Source organism: Danio rerio, chromosome 20 (genome assembly GCF_052040795.2).
Source record: "Danio rerio strain M-AB ecotype USA chromosome 20, GRCz13ab, whole genome shotgun sequence".
NCBI classification, from domain to species: Eukaryota; Metazoa; Chordata; class Actinopteri; order Cypriniformes; family Danionidae; genus Danio; species Danio rerio.
Genome location: NC_141040.1, coordinates 35,236,774 through 35,261,820, shown reverse-complemented (window position 1 = coordinate 35,261,820; position 25,047 = coordinate 35,236,774). Strand labels below are relative to the sequence as shown.

At 36.5% G+C, this 25,047-nt stretch overlaps 1 protein-coding gene across 2 annotated transcripts; it reads right to left on the bottom strand.

Moving 5' to 3' along the window:
* Positions 1 to 1,613: 1,613 nt before the first annotated feature.
* On the bottom strand, positions 1,614 to 16,834 carry apobb.1 (apolipoprotein Bb, tandem duplicate 1). Of its 2 annotated transcripts, XM_087296356.1 has the most exons (28): positions 16,726 to 16,834; positions 15,823 to 15,849; positions 15,455 to 15,558; positions 15,218 to 15,363; positions 14,977 to 15,124; positions 14,733 to 14,885; positions 14,510 to 14,634; positions 14,337 to 14,422; positions 13,798 to 14,251; positions 13,592 to 13,706; positions 13,351 to 13,497; positions 13,041 to 13,252; positions 12,772 to 12,967; positions 12,503 to 12,679; positions 12,211 to 12,414; positions 11,961 to 12,128; positions 11,670 to 11,875; positions 11,383 to 11,562; positions 11,180 to 11,289; positions 10,878 to 11,085; positions 10,544 to 10,719; positions 10,228 to 10,388; positions 10,030 to 10,139; positions 9,530 to 9,903; positions 3,467 to 9,442; positions 3,270 to 3,375; positions 2,971 to 3,157; positions 1,614 to 2,824 (listed from the first exon to the last, which is right to left on the bottom strand). In XM_087296356.1, exons 1-28 carry the CDS (start codon positions 16,778 to 16,780, stop codon positions 1,916 to 1,918), a joined length of 11,220 nt encoding a protein of 3,739 aa, XP_087152482.1. In that variant the 5' UTR covers positions 16,781 to 16,834; the 3' UTR covers positions 1,614 to 1,915. The 2 variants fall into 2 exon arrangements, with proteins under 2 accessions (XP_087152482.1, NP_001025233.1); NM_001030062.1 differs by lacking the exon at positions 15,823 to 15,849 and having other exon boundaries at positions 16,726 to 16,780.
* Positions 16,835 to 25,047: the final 8,213 nt, after the last annotated feature.

Genomic DNA, 25,047 nt, shown 5'->3' with positions numbered 1-25,047 from the left:
TAAATTGAGTAAGTTCACAGTACTTTAATGATTAGTTTTTGACTGAAATGGTGTGTAGAAATTGGTTTCCTCAAACTAATTGTGTTGCCTTAACCTACACTGAAAAAAGTGTTGCATGCAGAACTGTTGCAAACAATTTATTTGTGTTGAATTTAAACAAACAAATTAAGTTTAATAATGTTCAACGTAATTTGTTTGTTTAAATTCAACACAAATAAATTGTTTACAACCACTTAACGTAAAAAAATTGAGTAAATCCAAGGAATGTATAATTTTTTTTCAGTGTATTAGGTTTTACAGTACTCGGTTGGTTTGAGTTCTCCTTAAGTGCTCAAATTGCTTCATTTACTCAAATGGATTAAGTTCAAAGTACTCAATAGGATTATTTTTGTAGTCATGACACTCAACTACACTGTTAAACCCAAAAAGTTTAAACAACTTAAACTTTAAGTTATTTTAACTTTTTGGGTTTTACAGTGTAGTTGAGTGTTATGACTCTCATCGAACAAGTCATTATTATTGTTTCGGCCACACTGTTGTTTGATTTAATTATTTGCTAATTCCCATTGGATGTACAGTAGATCCAGAACCTACAGTATCTCAGTGCTAAAGTTACCTCTTTAAAATACAGTGCCACAGCAAGATGTACATATGACAATGTATGCTGCTATATATAAATCATATACAGACAAGTACATAATAAAATAGCTGCTTCATTGAAATAGGAAATTAGAGCATATTGACTGAAATGCATGCAAAAATATAGTAGATGCAATACTTGTACAAATCTGATTATCTGATATATATTTCAGTTAGGTTGTAGATATATTCATAACTTTCTAAAACATTTTATTAACCCATTTTTTAGTTTAATGCTTTCTGCCTCATTCTTTTTAACACCTTATGTTCTTCTCAAAATCATTTTTTTTAAATGTTTTCTATGCCTTTATCTTTAATGTTCGCTGTCAACAATTCAGCGTGTTTACCACAAGGGGGCAGAGTAAAGCTTTACTGATTATGTGCCCTTTGCCAAATAAACAGGAAAAGGCTCAACTTTGTTTAAAAGAAAACTGCTGAATTTATTGCATAGTAAAAAAAAAAACAAGTTAAAATTAATTCAGTTTTAAATTAGTGTTTGCTGGTGTTATTCCAGTTTTAAAAGGTAAGGCAGACATCAGTTTGTAAGCAAATCCAAAATATTTTTAATGAAGATTAAATGATTTTCAGTTTATATGTCAAAAAGGAGTAGTTAACATGTGTTAACCTGAAGCTGGTTAAAATAAGGTTCAATAACCACTAATCAAAGCAATTGATTTACTAGATTTTTCAGGTATGGGATTGAGTAAAATGTTAGTAGTTTTTTTTACCTCTACAAAAGTTCTGATAAACTTTTTTCTTCCTAATGAAAAAAATAGAATAAAATATTTTATTTGTAATTTTTTTTAAGTCACCAGTAGTTTGCATAAAAAACTAAAATGTACCCATGTACCACTGCTTATTTTTCATTTTGTTGCATGTTATTACACCTGTATATTCAATTATATTATATTATTGAATGGTCCAAACTAGTTTAAAACACTTCTAGAATATAGAAATGACAAGATTGGGTCGTGTTGCATAATAAAAGTTCTTTATTGATCCCCATCCATCATGCCATTAATGTTGGATACAGAACAAGGATGACAATAGGTTGCAGTTGACATTTTTGATAACTAGCTTAGTATTTCAATCCTCATTTATACAAATAGAATAATAGAGCAGCATAACAATGAGACATGTTTTGAGTCAGTAATTGCTTTATATACATGTTTGTACTATACTTCAGTGAAGTGTCCATTGGCTTCGATGTCCAAGAATGTTCATTTCAAAAGATGGTAGTGTTTACTTAATTTACTTTCTGTTCAGAATGACCATATTACTGGAAAAATGGGAGAGGAAGCTCAAATTGATGTATTCCATTATTTGCATTCAACACTTTCCCTATGTTTTGAGAAATTTCATATATTTTAATTGCAGGGATTGAAAAACCAAAGATGACTGCCTCACTAATGTCTTCTATGATCTTCATCAGCTCCTGGTAGAACGTGTTAATGGCCGCGGCAATATCTTCTAATAAACTTAAATTCATTTTGTCCACAAATTCTTGTCCTTTTTCAACAACCTCTTGTAAAGTTTGTCCAAGTTTCTTAAGAACTACATCAGGACTTTCGATTTGCTTCATTGCATCTGCTATCATAACTAGGTTGCTTCTCAGGATACTTTGCACATTTTGTTGGAACTCAGCTACTGTCATGACCTTTCCATTGGGAAATGTCAATTGAATTGTATTAAAGTTATCCATGATGGGAGAGAAGTATACCTCTAAGTTGTTACCAAAATTCCTCAGCATTTCTACAACAACTAATTGGATTTTCTTGCAAATTTCAGCCAGTGTAGCTTCATTCATTCCAGGCAGTTTATATTGTGAAATCTCTTTTACGAGTACGATGGCATTGTCAATCAAGACCTGGATGGTCTTTTGGGATGTGACAACTACATTTCTGAAAAGTTGGGATAACTCACTAACGCCTGGTGTAGCTCTGCGGGCAGCAGAGAGTCCATTTGAAATTACTCCATAAACATCGTCAGCAACAAAAATTGGAAAAGCGAGACCATATTCTCTTGCTAATCCTGCAAGTTTAAATGAGATTTTTTCTAGAGTATTCATTAAGCCTTCAAACATGGATTGTGCAGCCTTTATATTGCCAGTGACCAACAGTACTTTTTCATCTCCCTTTGGTACGGCTCTGACGCTTAGGATGTCGACATCATCATCTGGTGCAAACTGCAGAAAATACAACAATTATAATTTTAGAAACCTTACCAATATTACACATATGAATATTAAATAAGTGCAAGCAGGAAACAAAGAGAACAAAGAGTACGCATGAATTATTATCTGAAAAACAAGACAAAAAAACTGCAACTTACAGCATAACGACAGTAGAGCCTTGCATTCATTTGGGATGGAATATTTCCTTGGAGCTGAAAGCCAAGGAGGCCAGACCCCGGTGTGGAAACAGAGCCACTTATCCCATCACTCCGAGCAGCATAGCGAAGGTTAACATCGGTAAATGTTTGGCTGGTGATGTCCACATTCAGAATATGGCTCCTTTCGCTAATGATAAGTAGAATTTAGATTTACACTCAGAATTGCTTTATAAAATAAATTATAATTGCAAACATAGTACTAATATTCAAACAAAAAATCAGAAAGATTTTTTATTTACCTCATGCGAATAGCATTGCTGATATCCATAGTGAAGTCCTGATGTGTAAGTACAGCGTTAGCTCCGACAACAAGGGCACCATTCTCCATAGTAGAACTCATGGAGCCTGTTTTGTGTAAAAGCACACAAATCCAAGATTTAATTTCCTTTTATTAACATTGAGTATCATTGTACATATAGTATATGTTGAAACTTACTGTCAAGATCATACTGCAGGCGCACAACTGGTGAAGTGGCTGAAGCCTTCAGAACCGTTTTGTAATCTGGGGCATTACCGTCTAGTTTAGCACGAACATCTGTGGTGTATACCGGAGACTTGATTGTTGAAAGGATATCAATTTTCTGCTTGGGAGCACTGAGATCTACTTTCATTGTCTCGAAGATGCTAAGTTCACCAAAGGTGCTCGGTTGAGACAAGTCTATTTTCATATCAGCCACCAGTGACTTCAGAAGAGCCATATCGAGAGTAGCCTGGCTGGAATGAACTCCTTTAGTGTTGAAAGATCCAACATTTGCTTCATTATTGGAAGTAAACTTCATTGTAGCATATACGTGCTCATTGGCTGTCTCTACAGACAGGTTTTCATCCACATCAAAAGCCACCTTGAAATCACCATAGTTCAGGTCTCCATTACCACCAGTCTTAAGGGCATATCGCAAACTATTACCATTCACATACAGGGATTCATCGTAATTCAGAGTTCCTTTCAAAATACCACGATCTAGGAATGTTCCATCAATATTGCTCTTTATAAGTGTCTCAGCAGAGATAAACGTACGAGTTCCTTCGCCTTTTAAGATGGTTTCAGCATTTCCCTTTCCAACAAGCTTAATAATGGGAACGTCAAAGTTGTAATCCATCTTAAATGTTGAGTCTGCTTTTGGGTTGGCCTTGTTGTCAGCAGTAAGTTGGTGGTTGGCATTAGCTGTAAGAATTGGTAGATTCATTTTTGCATCTGTGGCCATAGACAGTGTAACTTCAAAGTTATTCAGGTTCATAGTTGCAGTGCTTTCATGGGTTCCTTCAATGTGGCGATTTTCTAGAAGCAAAGAATTGGCTAATTTGAATCCACTTTTGGTGCTCAGACTGCTGGTTCCTTCAAGCTTGGCCTTCAGTGACTCAAACTCAGAAGCAGTGATGACTCCAAAACGAATTACAGGGTTATCCTTCTGATAGAAACCAGCATTGGCATTAAGATTGAATATGGAGGACTTGAAAGACAACTCAGAGGTTAAGTCATTCTTCTGGTAAACCATCTTTGCATCTACATCAATGGCCTGGTCGAAGTCAGTCAAAACATGCTTAAGCCCAGTCTGTTCATATAGATTGATGTTACTGATTTCTGGAATTTCAATTACCATAGTTAGTGTTTCTAATTCCATTGCTGGAATACTGAAAGGGATTGTTAGGAATTCCAAATTAGCCTCGCCATTTACTGCAGCATAAATGCCAGCCTCATCCTCGTTGTTGGCCAATGTGAAATTGTGACTGTACTTGTACTGGTTAAAGCGGGCAAGTAACCCAGTGCTCAACATCTGCTCGTCGCTATTAAGGATGACAGTATAATTGTTCTGAAGATCAATCTTAGCAGACAGGGGCTCTACAAGGTTGAGCTTAGTATTAGCCTTGTTCTTGAAATCAAGGACTACCTCAAAAGGTTGCACTAAGAAGTTAAAGGCACTGGTGAAGGTACCACTGAGCAGTCCAGCATATTTTGTGTCAAGGTCAGCCTTCATCTCTACTTTCATTTGTCTGAGATCCGCCTTTCCAGCTGCATTCAGTAAAAATAACTCAGAATCACTAGTTCCTTCAATGCTGGCAGTGAAGTCGACATAGCTCAGAGCAACACCGTCAGCTTTAATACTTTTTTTAATGTTTGAAACAGAACTGCTGGAATCCACAGAAATGATCAGAGAGAATGTTGTTGGAGTAATAATTATAGATGAACTACTCTTGCCAGTGATATCATCAGACTTTTCGAGCACAGATATATGTCCCTTGGCCTCTTCTTCCATGGTCAGAAGGAGTTTTAGACCATCCTGCTTTAGAATTATATCATTACCGTAATAATATTCACTGTTCCAAAGGTCTGCATTTAACTTGTCATTATATGTTGTTTTGATATTTGCAGATATTCCACCTGCCAGGGCAAAGAAAGCAGTGTTAACGATGTTAGCATTATAGGTGGAAGAGGTAATCTTCATGGTGCTCTTGGAAGAAGCCTGGGCTGAGAGGCCATAAAGTGAGACTGAGGATTGATGGTCAATGGCTAGTACACTGTGAGTGATCTTCAGGGTTTCTGCAAGAATCACACGACTCATTTTAGGCATGGCAACACGAGCTGTGGAGTCCAAGGTGTATTTAAGAAGGTCATATTCTGAAGATCCATGTGAGGTAATGTGCCCTACAAACTGAGGGGTTTCTGCACTTTCAGTAGAGTTTAGGAATTCTACTGTAGTTCTCATGTTGAAAATTGGAATGGTGACTCTAACCTCACCATACAACTTTCCAAAGCATGGCACCATGACCTCAGTAGGAACTCCAGGGAGGGTGAATTCTGGGATTGTCAGATCAGAAAATTTGTGCTTGCTGATGTATTTAGGAATTTCTGGGAGAGAGATCTCTGGTAAGCTTATCTCTGGCAGTGTGATGGCAGAGATGTCAGGCATGTAGACAATTCTAAGGTCACCAAAGATGTTCTCGACAGCTGGCATTATTTCAAAGTTCGCAATGAAGTGCAGGAGATCTAATAGTCCCTGCTTGATGTCAGCATATTCTACTCTGATTGGTGGCACAGTGTAATATTGCAGAATTGTAAACCCTGGAAGGTCAATCAGTGAAGATGGGAGGTTGATTTCCTGAAGATTCTTTAAGCTTATTTTTATGGATGGCACAACAAGGTCAGTCAGTGGAAAAATGAAAGATGGAATCTTAAATTCAGCTGTTCTCAGTACTGTTTTGACTCTGTCACAGATTTGCTTCAGCTCGTTGACAACTGCTTGATCTTTAAGGATGTTTTGGATCACTTGCATAACAGCACTGCATGCATCTGTTGCAGTGGTCACAACCTTGGTGGAGATGCTACTTGCGTGCTTCAGAAACTTCTGGATTTCTTCTCTGATATCAATGTCTGCAAGTATTTTCCTAAGGTCCTCAATGAGTGCCTCGGTGTCAATGAAGACTACACTATCGACAATGTCACTGAATTTTTTGACGACATCCACAACTTTGACTTTTTCCAGCTTTTCGATGCAAGCGCTCATAGATGACAAAGCATAGTTAACAAACTCTCTGATTGCCTCAAGCTTTTGACGGATTTCAAGTGACAAACTCATGGTGTAAAGATCATTTGTTAACTTCTTGATTTTCTGATTGGCCTCATCCACAAATGCGTTGTAGTCAAATGATCTAATATATTTAATGCAGTGGTTTAGGCAGTTGTTCAGATCTTCAATGATTTCCTTTGCCTCTGTTGTTTTCAAGTAGTTGATGGCCTTATCCACCAGCTCAGTGACAGGGGTCAGAATAGATTTCAAAGTGTCCGCAAGAGTCTTAACAGTTTCTTCAATGTTGAACTTCTTGATAAGCTCAACAACTTTTTTGAGGAGAGTTTCGATCTTCTTGTCAACCCCAGATTTCACCAGAATTTCTCTCACATTTGTATAGATGGCATTCATTCTGTTACCCAGTAGATTAAGCAGTTGTTTTGCTTTTTCAAGAATCTTGCTGATTTGCTCTGTTGGGATTTTAGCCACCAGATTGTCTGCATAGTCTCTGAATCTGGCTGAGGTAACAAAGTTCTTCACATCCTCAGTGAACTTTTCTTGGTCAAAGTTTGCAACAAACTGCTTCAGTTCACTCAAAATTTCCTCCACTTTGGATTTAATAGCAAAATATTCATCAACATATTGCTTGAAGACTTCCCTGCTGCCCTTTATACTCATTACATCGATTTCCCTAAGAAATTTTTCAATAGCCTCAATAACAGTGAGAACAATGGCTTTGACGTCATATTTCTCATTGAATGAATTCAGGATATCTGTAAACCTCTGTATTGCAGCATCAGATGGTGTGCCACTTGTAATTATTTCCCTCACAATCTTTTCTATCTCTACTACATAAGTGTCAAGTTCAGTGACTAGCTTCAACAAAACAGGCTTTAGATTCATCAGAGAAGCCTCCAGGTCGTCGAGAGTAATTCCATAGTCCTCATACAGCGCAGTCAGGTCCTTGCTGAATTTTATGATTTTCTCTTCCAGATTCAGTTCATTCACAAAGTCACTAACATATGTGGCCAGTTTCTGAATTTCTACAATGATTTCTTCTCTGTTGATATAACTCTGCATGGCCTCAACAATCCTCAAAACTGCAAGTTTCATGTGTTGCAGGTCAAATGGAAACTCATCAATAAATGGCAGACTTAAGGCACGGCTGTTGCTGTTTTTATCATATTTTAGGAAGGCAGAGAAAAAGTGGTCTTGATTGTCAGAGTCAACTGTATTGAAGATGTTGGTGATGATGGATCCAGACATTTCAACTCCAAGTCTTTCAGGGGTATTGTAAGCACTCAAGTCTTTGTTAAACTCATGGTTGTTGAACTTAGATTTTACTCTCACTGTGGCCTTTTGCTCAGACGGTGTCAGCACAGTATCAATTTTATTATCAAGGTTGGTTTCGAATACCAGATCATCATACAGGTTGTAAGTTGTTGAGACTCTGCATTCATGTGAGTGTGCAAAAGCAAGTGGTTCTGCCTTCATAAGGAATTTAGAGTAGACTTGTGCGCTTTGTTTTCCATACAGATACAAATCCCCATCTGCATTGACCATTGCATCAACGTTGAATCTGAAGGGAACAGCAGCGGCATGTAAGTCGCTATTGAAGCGGAGATACTGTGAGTTGAAATTGGATTCACTGCCGTATGTAACTGAAAGTCCAGCAACTTCAATTTCTGTGTTTTGGCTCATGTGAGATCCCATGAGTTTTCCAGTGAGACCACACTTGGCTGTAGCAACCAGATCTTCATATTTGATCTCATATGTGTTCTTAAGCTCATCTGTTCCAGAGGAAAGCTTCCAACTGCCAGTCAGATCTGCTGCATATGGAAGTGCCTTAAACTGTGCCTCATTAATCAGTTTGATGTTCAGAGCATTCAGATTATTGCTAATTTTCAACGAGGTACTATATGGCTGAAGCTGAAGGGAGAAGTCATGCACATATGTTCCATCATCGCTATTAGCTTTGGAAATGAAATCTACTGAGGACAGGGAGGCAGACAGAGAATTTGTGTTTTCAATTGTCACTTCAACGAATTTACCTTTTGTTTCAACTGACAATGAAAGCCCTGAAGTGTCAAGGGCTCCATTGAATTTGTTCTGCAGTGTCAAAGGCATGTCTGGGCACTCTAGTAAGGTTGAGCCAATTGTGACTAGGCCGTTTCTGGTCAGGGAAAGGCTGCACATGTGAGAAGCTGTGTGTTCATCCAGATTTGCAGAGGCATCACTTTTTACATCCAGCCCATTGGCGTCCAGTGCTGCTATAAACTGGGAACGGACACGATTTCCAAACAAAGTGTCAACATTAGTGTCAATCTTAACGTTAACTAAATTAAAACTAGCACTAGCCTCAGCTACATTTTGGATGTTTAGGCCGAAAGCCTTTGCCCTTGCATCTGACTTCAGAGCAAGCTGTGATTCTTTATAGGCAAGTTCAGCAACATGTATGAGATTGTCCTGGAATGCTGTTGATTTAGATGTGAAAGAGAGCTCTCCATTGGCAAAAGCTGCTTCAATTATGTTCTCTGCTTGGATTTGTTCTAAGTCTACTTTCAGAGAAGAGTCGATTTTCAGCTCTGGCTTGAATGGAAGAAGGATAAGTGATTGTCTGAGAGCAACTTCACCATTCAAAGGACCAGCCTTGATAGAGCCCAACAGATTTCCATCTCCAGAGATCTCATCTTCATCGAGTCCAACCTGGCCCGTGTGTTCCAGAGAAATCTTCAGACCAAAGGGACTTTTCGCCTCCATCTTGCTGCTTGATTTCATTGTGATTTTTTCTCCAGTTGTTATTTCCTCAAAATAATTGACACTGGCTTCAAGGAGCTTGTGATTAAGGGAGGATTTCATCTCAGTCTTCAAAGATTCTCCAAGTCTACCTACCAGGAAGGTTGATCCTAAACATAAACAGAACAACATTCAATATTTATTTTTTACAGATTACAAAAAAGTGATTAACAGAAAATATGAAAGCATACAAGTACCTTCTATTTTGAAGGAGAGTAGATCCACTGGACTTGTTCCTGTGACTTCAATCATGGCAGAATAGGTTGGTTTATCTACAAGTTCACTCCCTGCAGAAGCTTTTGCTTCCATGTCATAGAAGTTGCTGCTCAGCTTGCTGGACACCTCCGCCTTTGCCACAAGAGGTAGTGACAGAGACAGACTCTCTGGTATAAAGAACACTGGAAGTGGGATATTAATGGATTTAACCTGAAGGTCAAGCTGTGGTACGTTCAGTACTGGTGTTTCCAGAGCAGCAGGGAGGTTGAAATCTCTTGAAGTTTTTCCACCAAGAGGAACAGGTATGGTTATGGTGTAATAATTCTGGCCAAACTTGTATTTAGCAGCACCCTCACTGTTAAAATACAGAATATTTTTTAATTAATGTAATGTCATAAATTAGTACAATGTGTAACAAAACATTTATAATTCATAATGGTTCTGCATTTAAAATTAGTTTAGCTGTTTCTGAATCACTCACGCATTCAGGAACAGCTTCTTAGGGAAAGTGAATTCTGGGAGAGCAGGAATCCTCAATTCCTGTACATATGGAATGTTGGGAGAAAATTGCTCCAGGTAGGCATTTGAAGCCTAGATGATTATGGAAAAAATATTATATTTTTAAAAAGTCTGTATAAGTTCATGGGTTTGGGGAAATAAGGATTTATTTTACATTTACCTCAACAAATTGGGTCAAGACATCACGGATCTTCTTATCAGATGTGCCAATTTCTTGGTCAAGAATATCATTGAATGTGGCTTTGATGGCATCAGTAGTTATAATGTTGTGAATCTCAGTGGTGACATCAGAAGAGACCTCAGCCTCAATTTCCTCAGCATCTAAAAAGTACATGAAAATGAATTAAAAGGCAGAGGACTTCCTGTTTACTTACTAAATTTGAACAAATTTAAGTTAAGATCTTTTAAAATGCTGACTTGACATACATTCACTTTTTGTACAGGAGATCTATTTACATATTTATTTATTTAATTACCATATTTCAGAATCATTTTCTGAATAGAGGAGGTCATCTCAGGAAGCTTTATGTCACTTTCAAGTTCCACTTTAAGTTCATCAGTATTTTTTAGTGTTGCCGTTACTTTAGCATCAGTCTCAAAATTTGGAATGAGCAGCTGAACCTGCAGCATGGCATCCTTCATTGACCCAATCCTAAAGAATGAAAAATTAATTGAGAATAATTAAAATTATCATATATAAAGTTAAACTATATATATATATATATATATATATATATATATATATATATATATATATATATATATATATATATATATATATAATGTATTTAATATAAACTATGTGCATACTTAGCAAGACCAATGAGAGATGCTTCAGGTACATTCTTCTTCATCAAGTCAATCTGGATGGAATGTGTGGCATCACTCTGAGCTTTTCGATCAACAGCATGAACCCGAATTCCAGCTTCCAGGTCATAGTCAGGAATTTGGACGTCAGCCGAGACTTCATAATTCTGTCTGTCGAATGTTAGTTTGACTATGCTCTCAAATGTTATTCCTATTGAACGAAAATTTGCAGCATTTCAGTTGCAGGGTATTCAATAAAAATGTGTAGAGATCATAAGGGATTATTTGGTAAAACAATGTTTTACCTTCTGCCTTCAGACCAAATGTCACTGTGTCATCTTTGCCATCATATGCATAATCAGCAGTTGCTGTGTATGAAGAAACCTCACCAGTCGGGTGGATCTCAATGGCAAATCTAGGTAAAGGTCAGTGTTTAGTATTTAGAGTTCAGAAAGAAGAAAGTAACCAAACAAATTTACCCCGTGATTATGCCCAGTGTTTCGCTTACTTGCTATCACCAGTCAAAGGGAAGTAGGGAGCGGCATCGTTGGAAAAGGCATTAGAATATTGCATGACACCGCAGTACTGAAAACCAGGAATGAAAGGAGTGCACTTCCTTGCTTTCACATGCTCTGCCAGTGGAGGAATCCTCTTGATTTCTGTACCAGTCACTGAATACAATGAGTTTCTGTACAGAGAAAACAAAATACTAAATCAATGCAATGCATGTGTAGAGCAAGATAATTTTTTTTGTTGTTGATTGTGATCTTTTCTGTATAAATAGAAGCATCTTACGAGACACTGATGAGTTTTGTTGAAGTTTTTGGTGTGGGAATGGTCAACTTGAACTGCTTATTGGTCACTGCAACTTTTACTTTGAGACCACTCTCGTGGTAGATGTTAGTATGCATCTCCAGGCCAGACTCAACATATTCAGGTAGGAGAGCTCCAACCTCCGTCACAAACTCAACTCCAGCGGATGGCATGAAAGCCACTTCGCTCTGTGTAAATAGACCAAGAATTAGCTTAAGTAACCAGTTCTAGCCTGGAAAAAAAGCTTGGTTAAAATAAAAGGCTGATCCATACCATGTCACGAGCAAGTTTCAGTCCTCCCTTCACTCCAGGAGCAAAAGTACCAGACAGGGCAACTCTTAGAGGAATGCCGGTACCAGTTGGTAGATAAAACTCATTGTCCATGAAGACGTAGTGAAGGAAAAGGTTGTTGTTGACACTTGAGTATAGGTTCCTTAGGAACTGTTAAACAAAAAATATATATATTTGTTATTTGTTATATGGGCAGATTTTCTAAACACATTTTTTAAAGCAGTTGACTTACATCAGTAGGGAACATATTTAGGAGGCTTTTAGTCAGCAAGGCAGCAGAGTAGGCCATGTCTTCTACATCATTAGTTTTGAGATAGCCCATTTCAGCACCCAAAAGCCTCAGGTAGATCATAGCCTCTGGGTTGTCCTGAACCTTCAGCTTCTGGATGAGCTTGTTAACATTATTTGTTATTTCTTTGACAATGCTTTGAGGGGCCTAGAGTGAGAGGAGAACATGAGTGAGAAATCGAACAAAAAAAGATGCCATCAGTGTGGAAATAAAGAATAAACTCTATTTTATAGACCTTTTGCATTTTGATGTTATTCCATAGGGTTGGGAACATGCTCTGCATAATGTCATTGCCCCTTGGTACTTTGTCAGCTGCATAGTTAATGGTCTTCTGCATGGTGTCACGGAAGAATCCATCAATACCAATCAGGGCATCAACAGTGGGTTCCAGACCCTTTCCGTTTAACCCAATCTGTAAGTATAAACAAAAAGTTGAAACCTATTAACGTCCTGGTTTTTAACAAAGAGAAAACTAATATTTGAAAAAGTGAGATAATCGTGTACCTCAAACATGTCAACATCATATCCAAAGGCATTTAGGGTCATCTCCAGGATGACTTCATTGGGCAGAAGTTCTTCAGACTCAAAAATCACATTTCCCTCTAGAGAGCCAATCTTGTAATTGCGAGAGAATTTTGTTGGATCGGTGGAAGTACTGATCTCATTTCCTTGCAGGGCATTAAGAATCTTTACTCTGAGTCTGAGAAGCAGAAAATAAATTAGAACATGTTTTTAAACACAAGATGTTAAAATGCATGAATATGTATACTCACTCCCCGGTCTCTGATGTTGTAGAGCTCAGGATGTTCCGGAGATGTGAGTTAACAAAGCTCATAGCCTGGCAGTTTTTATTATTAGGCAGAGCTGCAACCAGCTGAGCCAGTTCAGTGGGCTGAGGGTCCTTCATCACAATGAGATACGCAGCAACACGCTTCTGTATTGGAGCAGCTTTGTCGAAAATGACCTTCATTAGCACCTCTCTGCCCTGTTAGGAAAGCAGAAAAAAATATGTTAGCCAAACATGCATCTACTATAATTATATTTAAATATAAGTACATTTACTTGTTTCAGTTATATGTTTACCTCGTCAGGAACAGAAGTTAGCCTAAATACTTGAATAGCAGCTTGCTGGACCTCAGGGGATGCAGCGGGTTGGTTTATGCACTGGATAACTGCTGATTTCAGAGCAGGGCTTGCAGCTCCGACAGCAGCAGCCATGTTTCCAATGACCTATAAGTGTTTTCAAGTACATATTTCAATATCCACATATCAGCTGTTATTTTTAACTTGATGAAGCATGCTTAATGGATCAGGTTGAACATACCCTCAGGGACAGGTACACATGTTCTTGGTTCCCTGTGCAGTCGCCAATCTGTTCAAGGGTGTAATCTGCGACTGCCTTGATCTCAGGGGTGACACTTTTTTCAACTTCATAGAGCCTTGAATGAAACAGACCAATATCCATAGATTCAGTAAATTCGTAGATAGAATAAATAACATGATTGTGATTGACGTTTTTCATTTTCTTACCTCTTCACAGCATTGCTGAGAGCATAGTAGATGGGCTTGCTAGATTTGAACTTGGCCATCTCCAGCATCTCCTCAACAAGGTCTCTGGATGGATTTGGAACCATTCCCATGGCATACACTGCAGCATCAATCTCTACAGAGGAACGGTCAAAGGTTCTGAGAACCCGCAGGATGGCACTGGTGCATTCAGGAGTGCCACACTGGAACAAAGCTTGGTACACAAGGGGGCGAGAAATCTCCAGTGCCTCTGGCAGAGCAGCACTCAGGCTTTCTGCACTCATTTTGCGGATGGTAGAAATGAGTTTGTGAGCAAGATGGGCTCTATTTTCTCCATTTGTGGTCTCAGAAAGGTCATTCAGGTCCCTTAGAATTGACAGGATTGCATCTTTGTCTTGAATTGGATGGACTGAGTCAATGCTGTCATCAAGATGCAGGGTCTTCATGTTGGCTTCATCTAGAAGTGGGTAAATGAAGAGAATTGGATTTCTTCTGATCAGTGCAAAATGAAAGCCAATTCAAATGTAAGAATGATTACTTACTGTGGTCAAAGATTCTGCCGTTGTATACAGACACTCCCACCAGAGTCAAAGCTTGCTTTCCTACATTAGAAACGCCATGCTCTCCTCTGTTGATAATCAAAATTAATTAGCAGAGTGATAAAAGAAACAGCCAGGCAAAAAGTACAAACTCACATAGTTGTCAATGAACTCACTTGTAAGAAAATGGCAAAAGCATGTGTTTTTCAGAGCAAGAAGCCGAGGTCATATGCTTTTGATCATTGTCAAACTTGTAGTTGCAGGTTTGGCTGCTTCTGATGAGCTGAGCAAGTGGGTATTGCTGTGTGATGATAAAAACAAGCAAGGTTGACATCTTTTTCAGAAGCTATCCAGCAAACATTGTTTTGTGTGTGTGTTTTTAAAGATGGGATGACTTACCATTCCTGTGATAAGTGCCAGGGGACTAGTGTGGTCTTTGACTGGGCTGAATTTGTCACAGTTAGACAAGTCTCTGTTGAGGACAACATCGGTGGCAATATCCTGTCTGGCATTCACAGAGTAGTCTGTCCTGCACATGCCGTAGACGGTGGGCTGGTTTTGAGACAAAATTGGAATGGATCAGTCAATGTAAATCAGTTTTAACACGTGTACTGTATATTTGAGTTTTGAGTTAATGACTGACCATTCTCCTGTTTCTGTCTTCCTCCAGCACAGGTGCTGCAAGGGCTGAGATTAGACCTCTTTTGAAGTTCAAAATGTTGGCTGGTTCATCATTCTCAGGAAACAACTTGATGTCATTATCTCCCTCAACGGTGAACTTCAGGGGGTTCCTGAAAACCAGATGATGGTAGGTCAGTATTTATTTAATACTATTTGCTTCCTCTATCTTGTCACTGTTTGACTGTATGCCTTGAGAATCTTACTTTGCCATGGCAGCCTTGAAAGCCTCTGCACCAGCAGATGACATAAAGATAGGCTTTCCTTCAGCATCAACATCGATGACATCACTCAACTCACACTCAGTTGTGTGAACGATATAGCTGCATATGCGTGGGACCTCAATTTCAACCTGTTCAAAAATAGAATATGTATTAAAATTTAAATTTTAAAATATAAATGTTTTACATTTAATTAAAACGTAATAGTGTGAACATTTATACCTTGCATCTGGCCTTGGGACCATTGATTGCTCCATTCAGGGCATTTAGAGACTCCGTTTCGTAGGTGTATTCATACTTCTGAAAGCTCTTGAACCTTTTGGCCACTGGGGGAGCACAAATCACATCATAAACATCAAGGAGGCTCATACATGACTGTCATTTACATGATTAGATAGCTGTTCTGAGGTGAAGTCTTCAGTTATAAATCCAGTTTCATGCATCAGTAACTCAAAATTTAAAGGACATAACATTTTTGTTGTTTCATTAATTTATTGGTAAAATATTATTTGGTCACATAAGCTACATTAAATTTCTTAGAGACAAAATCATTCAATTTTTCTTGAATATATTAATAGCTTGGGACTTACAAAGGCATGGTTCTTCCTCTTGTGCATCTAAGATGAGAAATAACAAGGTTATACAAATAACATAAATGACCATAATCATACAATTTAGTGTTATTCTTTAACAACACATACAACAATATTTAATTTACAAATGTAATTTATAATTATATATATATATATATATATATATATATATATATATATATATATATATATATATATATATATATATATATATATATATATATATATATAATGCTTTTTAACTATAGCTCTGGAAAAAAATCAGTTGACTACTTGAAAATTTGTTTTATGCAATAAAGGTCTCAGAAAATTTCCTTCCAAATTCCATAGAAATATATTATGTATTTTTTTTATATTTATCATTTAGGGCATTATTTATTTATTTTTTTACAAAATGACAAAACAAAAAAAGTCTTAATTTTTCATCAAAATCTGGATTATCTCAGCAAATACAGATTTTGGTGAACTCGTCTGAAGTTAGAATATTGGTATTTCTATGTCTTTAATTATTATAAACATCTGAAAACATGGACTTTATTTTTATTTTTGATTTTATTTTAAACAACAAACAAAATAAGTCTCTGAGTGACAACACTTCTATTTTAAATTGGGAAGAAATGTCATCAGTAGTTTACAGAATTAAAAAAAAAAGTAATTTAACTCGGAACACATAACTATAAATTTTAAATTCAGAGAACCTGAGAATTCATTTCTTTTCCGTTAGCTTTATGTATTGATATCAATTAATTCAGATATTTTCAAGCAAAAGCAATCACACACATAGACAAAAAACCGAATAAAGCCAGCTAAAACAAAAGAGCGCTTTTACACATCCTGCTATTGTTTTTATTATACAAAAATAGCAATTTCCATAAGATACAAATCTTTAGTAGTACTTACATGACAAGGCAATTGCACATAGAAGTAGCAAAAGGCAGAGCTTAGTCCCCCCCATGATGGGTTCAGGTAAGCTCGTTCCTTAAGTCAGTAGCTTATTCCAGGGAGATCTGTTGTTTCACTGGTCTCAAAGGTCTTATATACTAAGGCAGGTCCTGCTGGAATGGGAGGAGAGCTGGCAATTGCAAAAGGTAAAGTCCCCACTCCAAAGTTCATATATTGTGCCTCTGTGGCAGGACAAAGGCAACAATTTCATGTAATGTCAGTGGTCTTTCAATTATAGAGAAAATGCTTTTTCGAAGGACAATTGGTTTGATTGATTTGTTGAGTGATAACATTATTTATCTCTTGTGTGTATTCCTCAGTCTACTGTAATCACTCTTTTTTTATCATATACATTTCTTTCTTTCTTTTTTGTTTTTTTTATTACTTTCTTCCTTTGTTTTATTTAACGTTGTGTCATTTCACCAGCTTCAGCCAGCTTCTCTCACGACAGAATTTGACATTAGGAAGTCTGTTGTTTTTTCATATCTTCCTACTTATCATGATTCTAAGTAGAACATTATCAAAGCCAGAGTAGGTCATATAACTAAACCTAGGCCTACATATTTATTTGATTACATTTTATTTTGACATACTTTGCTGAGGATTTTACCAATCAGACTTGACTAATACAGACTTTAAAATAAATGATTAAACCTTTTTGCCCTTTTGTCCTGTTTACTTTATCCACTAACCTCTTATTTTTTGTTATGGGTAAATACTAATCACATTTGCCAAGACATGTCTTTTTGAAATAAACACACACACACACACACACACACACACACACACACGCACTCAAAAACATGATTTATCTGAGTTTTTCATTGATGGAAGTTAGTCAAGCAGAATATGCTAGAACTGGTCCCTGGACATCTTTATACATGAGAAAGAATTATTTGTGAATAAGAGGAAATTGTCTTTATGTTTAATACTGAATGTGTATTTATTTGTTAGAAATGCATTGCACAAATCAAATGCATTGTTTTATGCTTTACAAACATTCTCTTATTGTGCAATACTTTCAGTCTGCAGAGGCCAGCAACTCCATGGATCTGTATCTTCTCTGTGTGTTCATGTGTGTGCGTTCGTTTTGTTTTAGGAAGGTTTGCTTTCTTATAAGCAATTGTAAAAAAAGTTGTATAATGACATAGGTAAGATCTAGGTATTATGACTTTAAGGTGGTTTATGAGGACATGCCTTGTGTCCTCGTAATTCATAATGCTCAAAAATCATACTTAACGCGGTCTTTTAAAATTCAACTTTTTCAGAGTCCTTGTAAACCCCATATTAAAGTGTGTCTGTGTTACAATGTTCAGTGCAAAAGGAAAAAAATAATCTAATTCTGTGCATTATGACGATAAAATTGTCATTAATATTCTGAGTTTGTCATGTAGCCCATGTCTTTTGGGAAGGATGTGTTTTCAGGCAAAGCTCAGCATCTAAAACTATTTGCTACTGGTCAGCAAATTTTAGCAAATAAAATCATGTAGGTTCCCAGAGATGAGTTGCGGCTGGAAGGGCATCCGCTGCGTAAAAAACTTGCTGGATAAGTTGGCGTTTCATTCCGCTGTGGCGACCCCGGATTAGTAAAAGGACTAAGCCGACAAGAAAATGAATGAATGAAAATCAGGTAGGCGTTTTGTGAGAGGGTGAAACAAAGTTCTTTCATGCAGATTTCACCCATGCTAAGTTTATTACACAAATTATAGCATTGACCAACCAAAAAGCTGCTTGACCATAACTTTTTATACATCTCAGTGTGACTGAAATTAGACAAAGGGCCTATTTGCATACTGAAATGAAACCCCGTCTAAACCCTAACACTGAAAAAAATACTGCTTTCTCTAGCCTGATCTCACAAGGAACCATAAGAGTTTAACATTTGGTCAGTTTAGTGATTAATGAGTTTAGTCATATAAAAAATGTCTGAATTTTAAAAGGAGGCATGGCACCCAACCCACCCCCTAAACCCAACTGTCATTGGGGATAAGCAAATCGTCCTAAATTGTGTAAATGAGATCGTACAAATTCATACAAAATAGTCATTAAATCAAAAAGATATAAATTGCCAGGAGATAGCGTTGTTTTCTCTGATAGAGAAAGTAGTATTATAGGAATCAAAAATGAAAAAATATATCAAGTACTAAACATTTATTTGTTTCAAACCTTTCTTTTAAAAGTTTCTTTCTTCTGTTGAACACAAAAGAATACATTTTAAAGAATGTTGGAAAGCAGTAGTCATTGACTTTCTTTGCATTTATCCTATACTGCAAATACCAGCTGCTTCCTTTTTTGATTTTTTCAAAATTCCTTTATTTGTGTTTGACAAAAGAAATATAGGGTTGGAAGTTGGAACTTCTTGAGGGTGACTAAATAGTAATTAAATCAACATTTTGGGAGAACTTTTTCACTTATAAATTTTTTTTTTAATTATCCAACGCTCTTTTATGTCTTTCAGTGGCTAAAACAATGCATGGAAAATAAGAGCACAAAGCAACCCTGTTTTTTCCCCTTTATCATGAATACCTGTTTAAAAGTCCACTGCGCTATCAAGGTTCAGATATTGACAGGCATGCATTTGCTTACGTAAGATGCGTGAAGAGTAGTTCACTGATTTCATGTCATGTCTGCACATTTCTTTCTCATTACAGTGCTTTTTTTCCAAAAGGGTGTAAAAATTCTAACATGTAACATTAAATAATTATGAAAAATCTGACTAAAACTGACTGAAAGTTATTCTATCACATTACATGCTTTTGCAAATATCAGTATCAGTTGCAAAACTTTATTTAATGTGATGCTTTGATGTAGATACTTCCTATAATTTCCATGATACAAAATACTGTAAAACCTACTGTAATCATAAAAATGACATATACTACACAAAAGGTTGGCAATTTTTGGATGACTTAATTAAAAGTAGCGTTTTGTACACATCTTTAATGAATGTTAAACCACAAAAAGACTACTTCAGTTATTTGAGTTAATTCTGTGCTTTTTGTGAATGAATTGTGAGGTTTCACTTGTGCTGTTCTCAGCATCTTACATAACATGAACATAAATCTGCAGACCTGTAGCAAACAGACCAGACAGAAAAGCTCTGTAATTGAATACTTGAATAAGTGATAATTGACAACAGACCATTGATTTGTTATAAAATAATGCAAACCTGAGGTGGTGTTGTGGCCATTATGCTAAACTATCGTAATTCAATGATGTTCTCAATTATTCACATATTGTAAAGGTTACCACATGCAAAGACACTGTTCAGATGTTGTTTCAAGACTTATGTCAAATTGTGGTCCTTAAATTCAAGTTCATTTATTTATAAAGCACATTTAAAAGCAGTCACAAGACTGACCAAAGTGCTGTACATAAGAAAAGGTAAAAATAAAAGTTAAAATAAGGCAAGAGAAACGTCTGTAAAAATGAAAAAAGCGGTAGAAGGAACTATTAAAATAATCTTAAAAAGCCAAGCTAAAATGGTACGTTTTAATAAGTGATTTAAAAATACATAATAATGGAGCCATTCTAATCTCAAGGGGAAAGGTGTTCCACAACCGAGGACCTGCCACAGAGAAAGCTCTGTCCCCTCTACTTTTCAGCCTAGACTGCGGAACTGAAAGAACATTCTACTCTCTTGACCTTAGACATCTCACAGGAGTGTAAAGATGAAGCAGCTCTGAGAGACCGGATGGGGCTAGATTATGGAGGGATTTATAAACCAGTAAAAGCACTTTAAAATCAATTCTGAATTGCACAGGCAGCCAATGAAGGCCTCTTAGAAGAGGGGTAATGTGGTCATGATTTCTGCTATTACAAATAAATCTAGCAGCAGCATTTTGGACCAACTGAAGGCGAGAAAACTGGGATTTTGACATGCCACGGTAAAGTGCATTGCAGTAGTCTTACCGTGATTTGATGAACGCATGGACAGCCATCTCTAGAGTAGTGGGATTTTAAAAGTGTTTAACTTTAGACAGCGAACGTAGTTGATAAAAACTGGAGCCAATCACCGAACTGATCTGTTTGTCGAGCTTCAATGACTCATCAAGGATGACACCAAGATTGCGGACACGGGACGATCTGAAGGCAGCCAAAATCTAAGCAAGAGGCCTGAACGTTAACAGTAGGGCTGAAGACAATCACCTCTGTTTTATCCTCATTTAATGATAAAAAAATTGTGAGGCAGCCAGATTTTGATCTCATCTAAGCACCTTAGTAAGGTACTAAGCGCGAGAGGGTCATTCCTCTCAATAGGTAAGTAAATCTAGGTGTCATCAGCATAAAAATGGAAAGACACCCCATGGCTTCTTAGAATGGCCCCTAGCGGAAGCATATATGATGAAAAAAGTGAGGGAGCTCAGACTGAGCCTTGAGGGAGGCCACAAGTGAGATCAGCAAATGAGGATAAGACGTTACCTAATTTAACTGAAAACCTTCTTTCAGAAAGAAAAGCCTTAAACCACTTAAGGACTGTGTCTTTCATGCCCACAACTGACTCTAATCTGGACAGCAGAATAGAGTGATCAACAGTATCAAATGCTGCTGACTGATCTAGAAGAACCAGGACCACAGAATCGCCAGAGTCAGTGCCTAGCAGGATATCATTAAGTACTCTGAGGGAGGCTGTTTCAGTGCTATGAGCCATTTTAAACCCATACTGAAAAAGTTCAGTGAGTCAGTTGCTTTTTTTAAAAAAAGATTGCAGTTGATCAAGTACAATTTTTTCTAAAATCTGAGAGCGGAATGGTAAGACAGAGATAGGGTGATAATTATTTAAGGCTTTTTGAGAAGCAGAGTGACAGTGGCCATTTTAAGTTAATTGGGAAAAGAGCCAGTAGAGAGGCACTTATTGAAAAAGGAAGTCATGTCTGGGCAGACCGTGTCAATGATTTGTTTTAGAAATTTAGGCTGGATGATATCATTGGTACAGAGTGAAAGTTTAGTATTAGCAATTACATTTTTCAGTGATTGTAGAGAAATGGGATCAAAAGCATCCCAACAGACCAGATGCAAAGTGGGAGGAGAAGGATCAATAGGAGCAGAGCAGAGTTTTGTCCTTAAAAATCTATTTTTTTGTCAGTGAAGTGTCTCAAAAAGCTTTTACATAGAGCATTTGAAGCAACAGGCACTGATTGAACAGCTGGATTTACAACAGAGTGGATAACTGAGAACAAAGCTTTAGGTGTAGAGTGATTTTTTTTACAATGAGATCGGTAAAGTAAGAAGCCTTGGCAGATTTTGCAGCTGACTGATAAGCTGAGAGACTGTTAGCATCTCATAAGAAATTTGCAATTTATCCTTTTTTCATTTCCGCTCGGCCTTTCTACAGGCTTGGCGGAGCAGACGAGTGTTTGAGTTGTGTCATAAAGCGGATTTGCGTTTTTTTTATATAAGGCTTGAATGGGGCAGTAACATCTAAAACACTCAGCCAGGCCGAGTTTAGGAGACAGATGTTTGTCACCATTCAGATCAAACAGTGGTAGATCCAAAGAATGATGAGAGCATGTTTCCAAAAAACACTGATTAGAATTGGCCCCAAATGTAGGAGAATAATAACGAGACAGTGTTACATTAACATTAGTGGATAAAGGGAGAGTAGGAAGAGACATTGGAAATAAAATCAGCTTATGATCAGAAAGCGTTAAGTCAGAAAACTCTATATCAGAGACAGCAAGCACTTGAGAAAGAACAAGGTCTAGGGTATGGCCTAAAACATAGGTTGGATCTGTTATCCATTGAACCAGACTAAAAGAGTCTTTAAGGTTAAGAAACTCCTTAGATAAAGGGATTGCCTGTCAGCAAACATGAATGTTAAAACCACCCACCTAAACCACTGTCTGAGAATAGTTTCTTACACATAAAATGTTTTGTTTTTATTTAAATGTTGGCTAGGCTGTGAATTAATTGTGATATGAAACTGTAACATGGTCAAGACCTGCCTAAATTTGCATTAGCTGTGTGTTTATTTAGAAATAACTGCACGAGAATGTTCATCAATTGATCCAAACTATTCAACAACCCCTGGTATAATCAAATGTAAGGAATGTTTTGGACGGAAAATGTAGTTTTAACTATTATAAAATGCAAATCCACATTTACTTTGGACTATATGGGCTCCATAATTGTGTGTGTGAAGTGTGGGACAATGGTGAGTTAGTTATTGGTGCTACCTATTGCTATGTTTACCACAATAACTTAAGAAATGAAATTGCTACTAAAACAGCGGTGGCAGCTCTTGCTTGTAATTTTCATTTGAAGGACACAAGAGACACATTGCAAGTATTCACCACCATCTTCTTTTTCGCACTCAAGTCATGAATATAAAGTGAAATACAGAGAAATTTAAGAGACAAGAAATGCTAGACGCTAAACATGGTGATGCTTGTCATTATCTGCGTTACTGCATCAATCATAACTGAAGAACACTGTACACTTACAGACTGGAATGAAAGTGATGAATTGTCAGGTCTCTCTGTGAATAAGCTTAAAACCTCTCCTTCAGTGGCTGTGGCGTCATCACAAGTGTCGGCATGTTTACATCCTTCCAGTATGGCATCCAGCATTTGTGTCAGCCGTTTCTCAGCCGTTTACCTCATCTTGTGGTAAGAAAGGAGTGAGCTGTTGGACAGAATGTGGCTTGTATCGTTTAATTTTCATAGTTCATGCACTGTGCTCCTAAAATATATTACCCCCTGCAGTTTTTAAATAATGACAATATTTCATGGGGTTCTTCTACGTATATCAGTAATCATTTACTTTAAATTAGGCCACACAAGTCTCAAAAGACTTGTGTAATTCAAAGCTTTCAAAAATGTGATAATTGATTTATCAGTGCCCTACAAAATATATCTTTTAATCTTATATCTTCTTAATGTTTCTTTATTTTCACAATTAATACCCTTTTGCATATATATATATATATATATATATATATATATATATATATATATATATATACACCAGTATATACGTTCTGGGTAAAACAAAAACATTTATTCATTGTATACATTGTCATTTATTGTATATTTAACAATTTTTGTTTAGTTCCTCCGGATTATACACACAGTGGGGGAAGTAAGTATTGAACACATCACCATCTTTCACAAAAAAAAAAAAAATTCTACGAGTGCTGTTGACTTGAAATTGTCATCTGATATTGGTAACAAGCAAATACATCTATATATGCAAAGAAAACAAAACTCATTAGTACAAAATAAGTTATGCGTAATAAAGTGAAATGACACAGGGGAAAAGTTTTTATTTATTTATTTATTTTTTTAAGTGTAAGGGAGAGCGGGGCACAATGTAACACTTTTTGGTTTTGGCCAAATAATGAACATAGTAATGGGGTTAGACAAACCATAAGTTTTTTACTAACAATACACAAGCCTCTCCTGAGCACTGAAATTATGATCGCCTGACTTATGGTTTCTGTGCAGTATTGCACAAAACTGCCCGGAGTATATACAGTTAAAGTCAGAATTATTAGCCCCCCTGAATTTTTAGACTGCTTGTTTATTTTTTCCCCAATTTCTGTTTAACGGAGAGCAATTTTTTTTTTTCAACATTTCTAAACATAATAGTTTTAATAACTCATCTCTAATAACTGGTTTATTTAATCTTTGCCATGATGACAGTAAATAATATTTTACTAGATATTTTTCAAGACACTTCTATACAGCTTAAAGAGACATTTAAAGGCTTAACTAGGTTACCTAGGCAGGTAAGGTTAATTAGGCAAGTTATTGTATAACAGTGGTTTGTTCTGTAGATTATTGAGAAAATATATAGCTTAAAGGGACTAATAAGTTTATTGTGTTTAAAAAATTAAAAACTGCTTTCATTCTAGTCAAAATAAAACAAATAAGACTTTCTCCAGAAGAAAAAATATAATTAGACATACAGTAAAAATGTCCTTGCTCTGTTAAACATCATTTGGAAAATATTAAAAAAAAAAAAAGAAAAAAAAATTTGAAGGGGGCTAATAATTCTGATTTCAACTGTATATGTTACTATTTACCCCACCTGTGGGTCAAGTAACAGTGAGAGGATTAGTTGTAACACCTGCTTTATAAAAAGGCATAATTTACACAATAAGTCTAAATCCAGTTTACTTTAAGTAATAGCTATTTTTCCTCAGTACTAAGCTCAATTAATTTTTTAATCTACTAGCACAGTATGGTAATTTATTTATTTATCTATTGGATAAAAACATTTAAATTTATTTGGATTATTATACATTACTATACAATGCATTTATTTGTAGTATTAGCA

Bases quoted from the DNA above. Each gene is read 5' to 3' on its own strand.
- apobb.1 (XM_087296356.1), bottom strand. From the start codon at position 16,780: ATGGGGGGGACTAAGCTCTGCCTTTTGCTACTTCTATGTGCAATTGCC. The intron at 11,086-11,179 runs GTAAAACATTGT...TTCGTTCAATAG, and splicing joins ATTTGGTCTGAAGGCAGAAG to GAATAACATTTGAGAGCATA. The intron at 2,825-2,970 runs GTAAGTTGCAGT...TATTTTCTGCAG, and splicing joins GGCTCTACTGTCGTTATGCT to TTTGCACCAGATGATGATGT.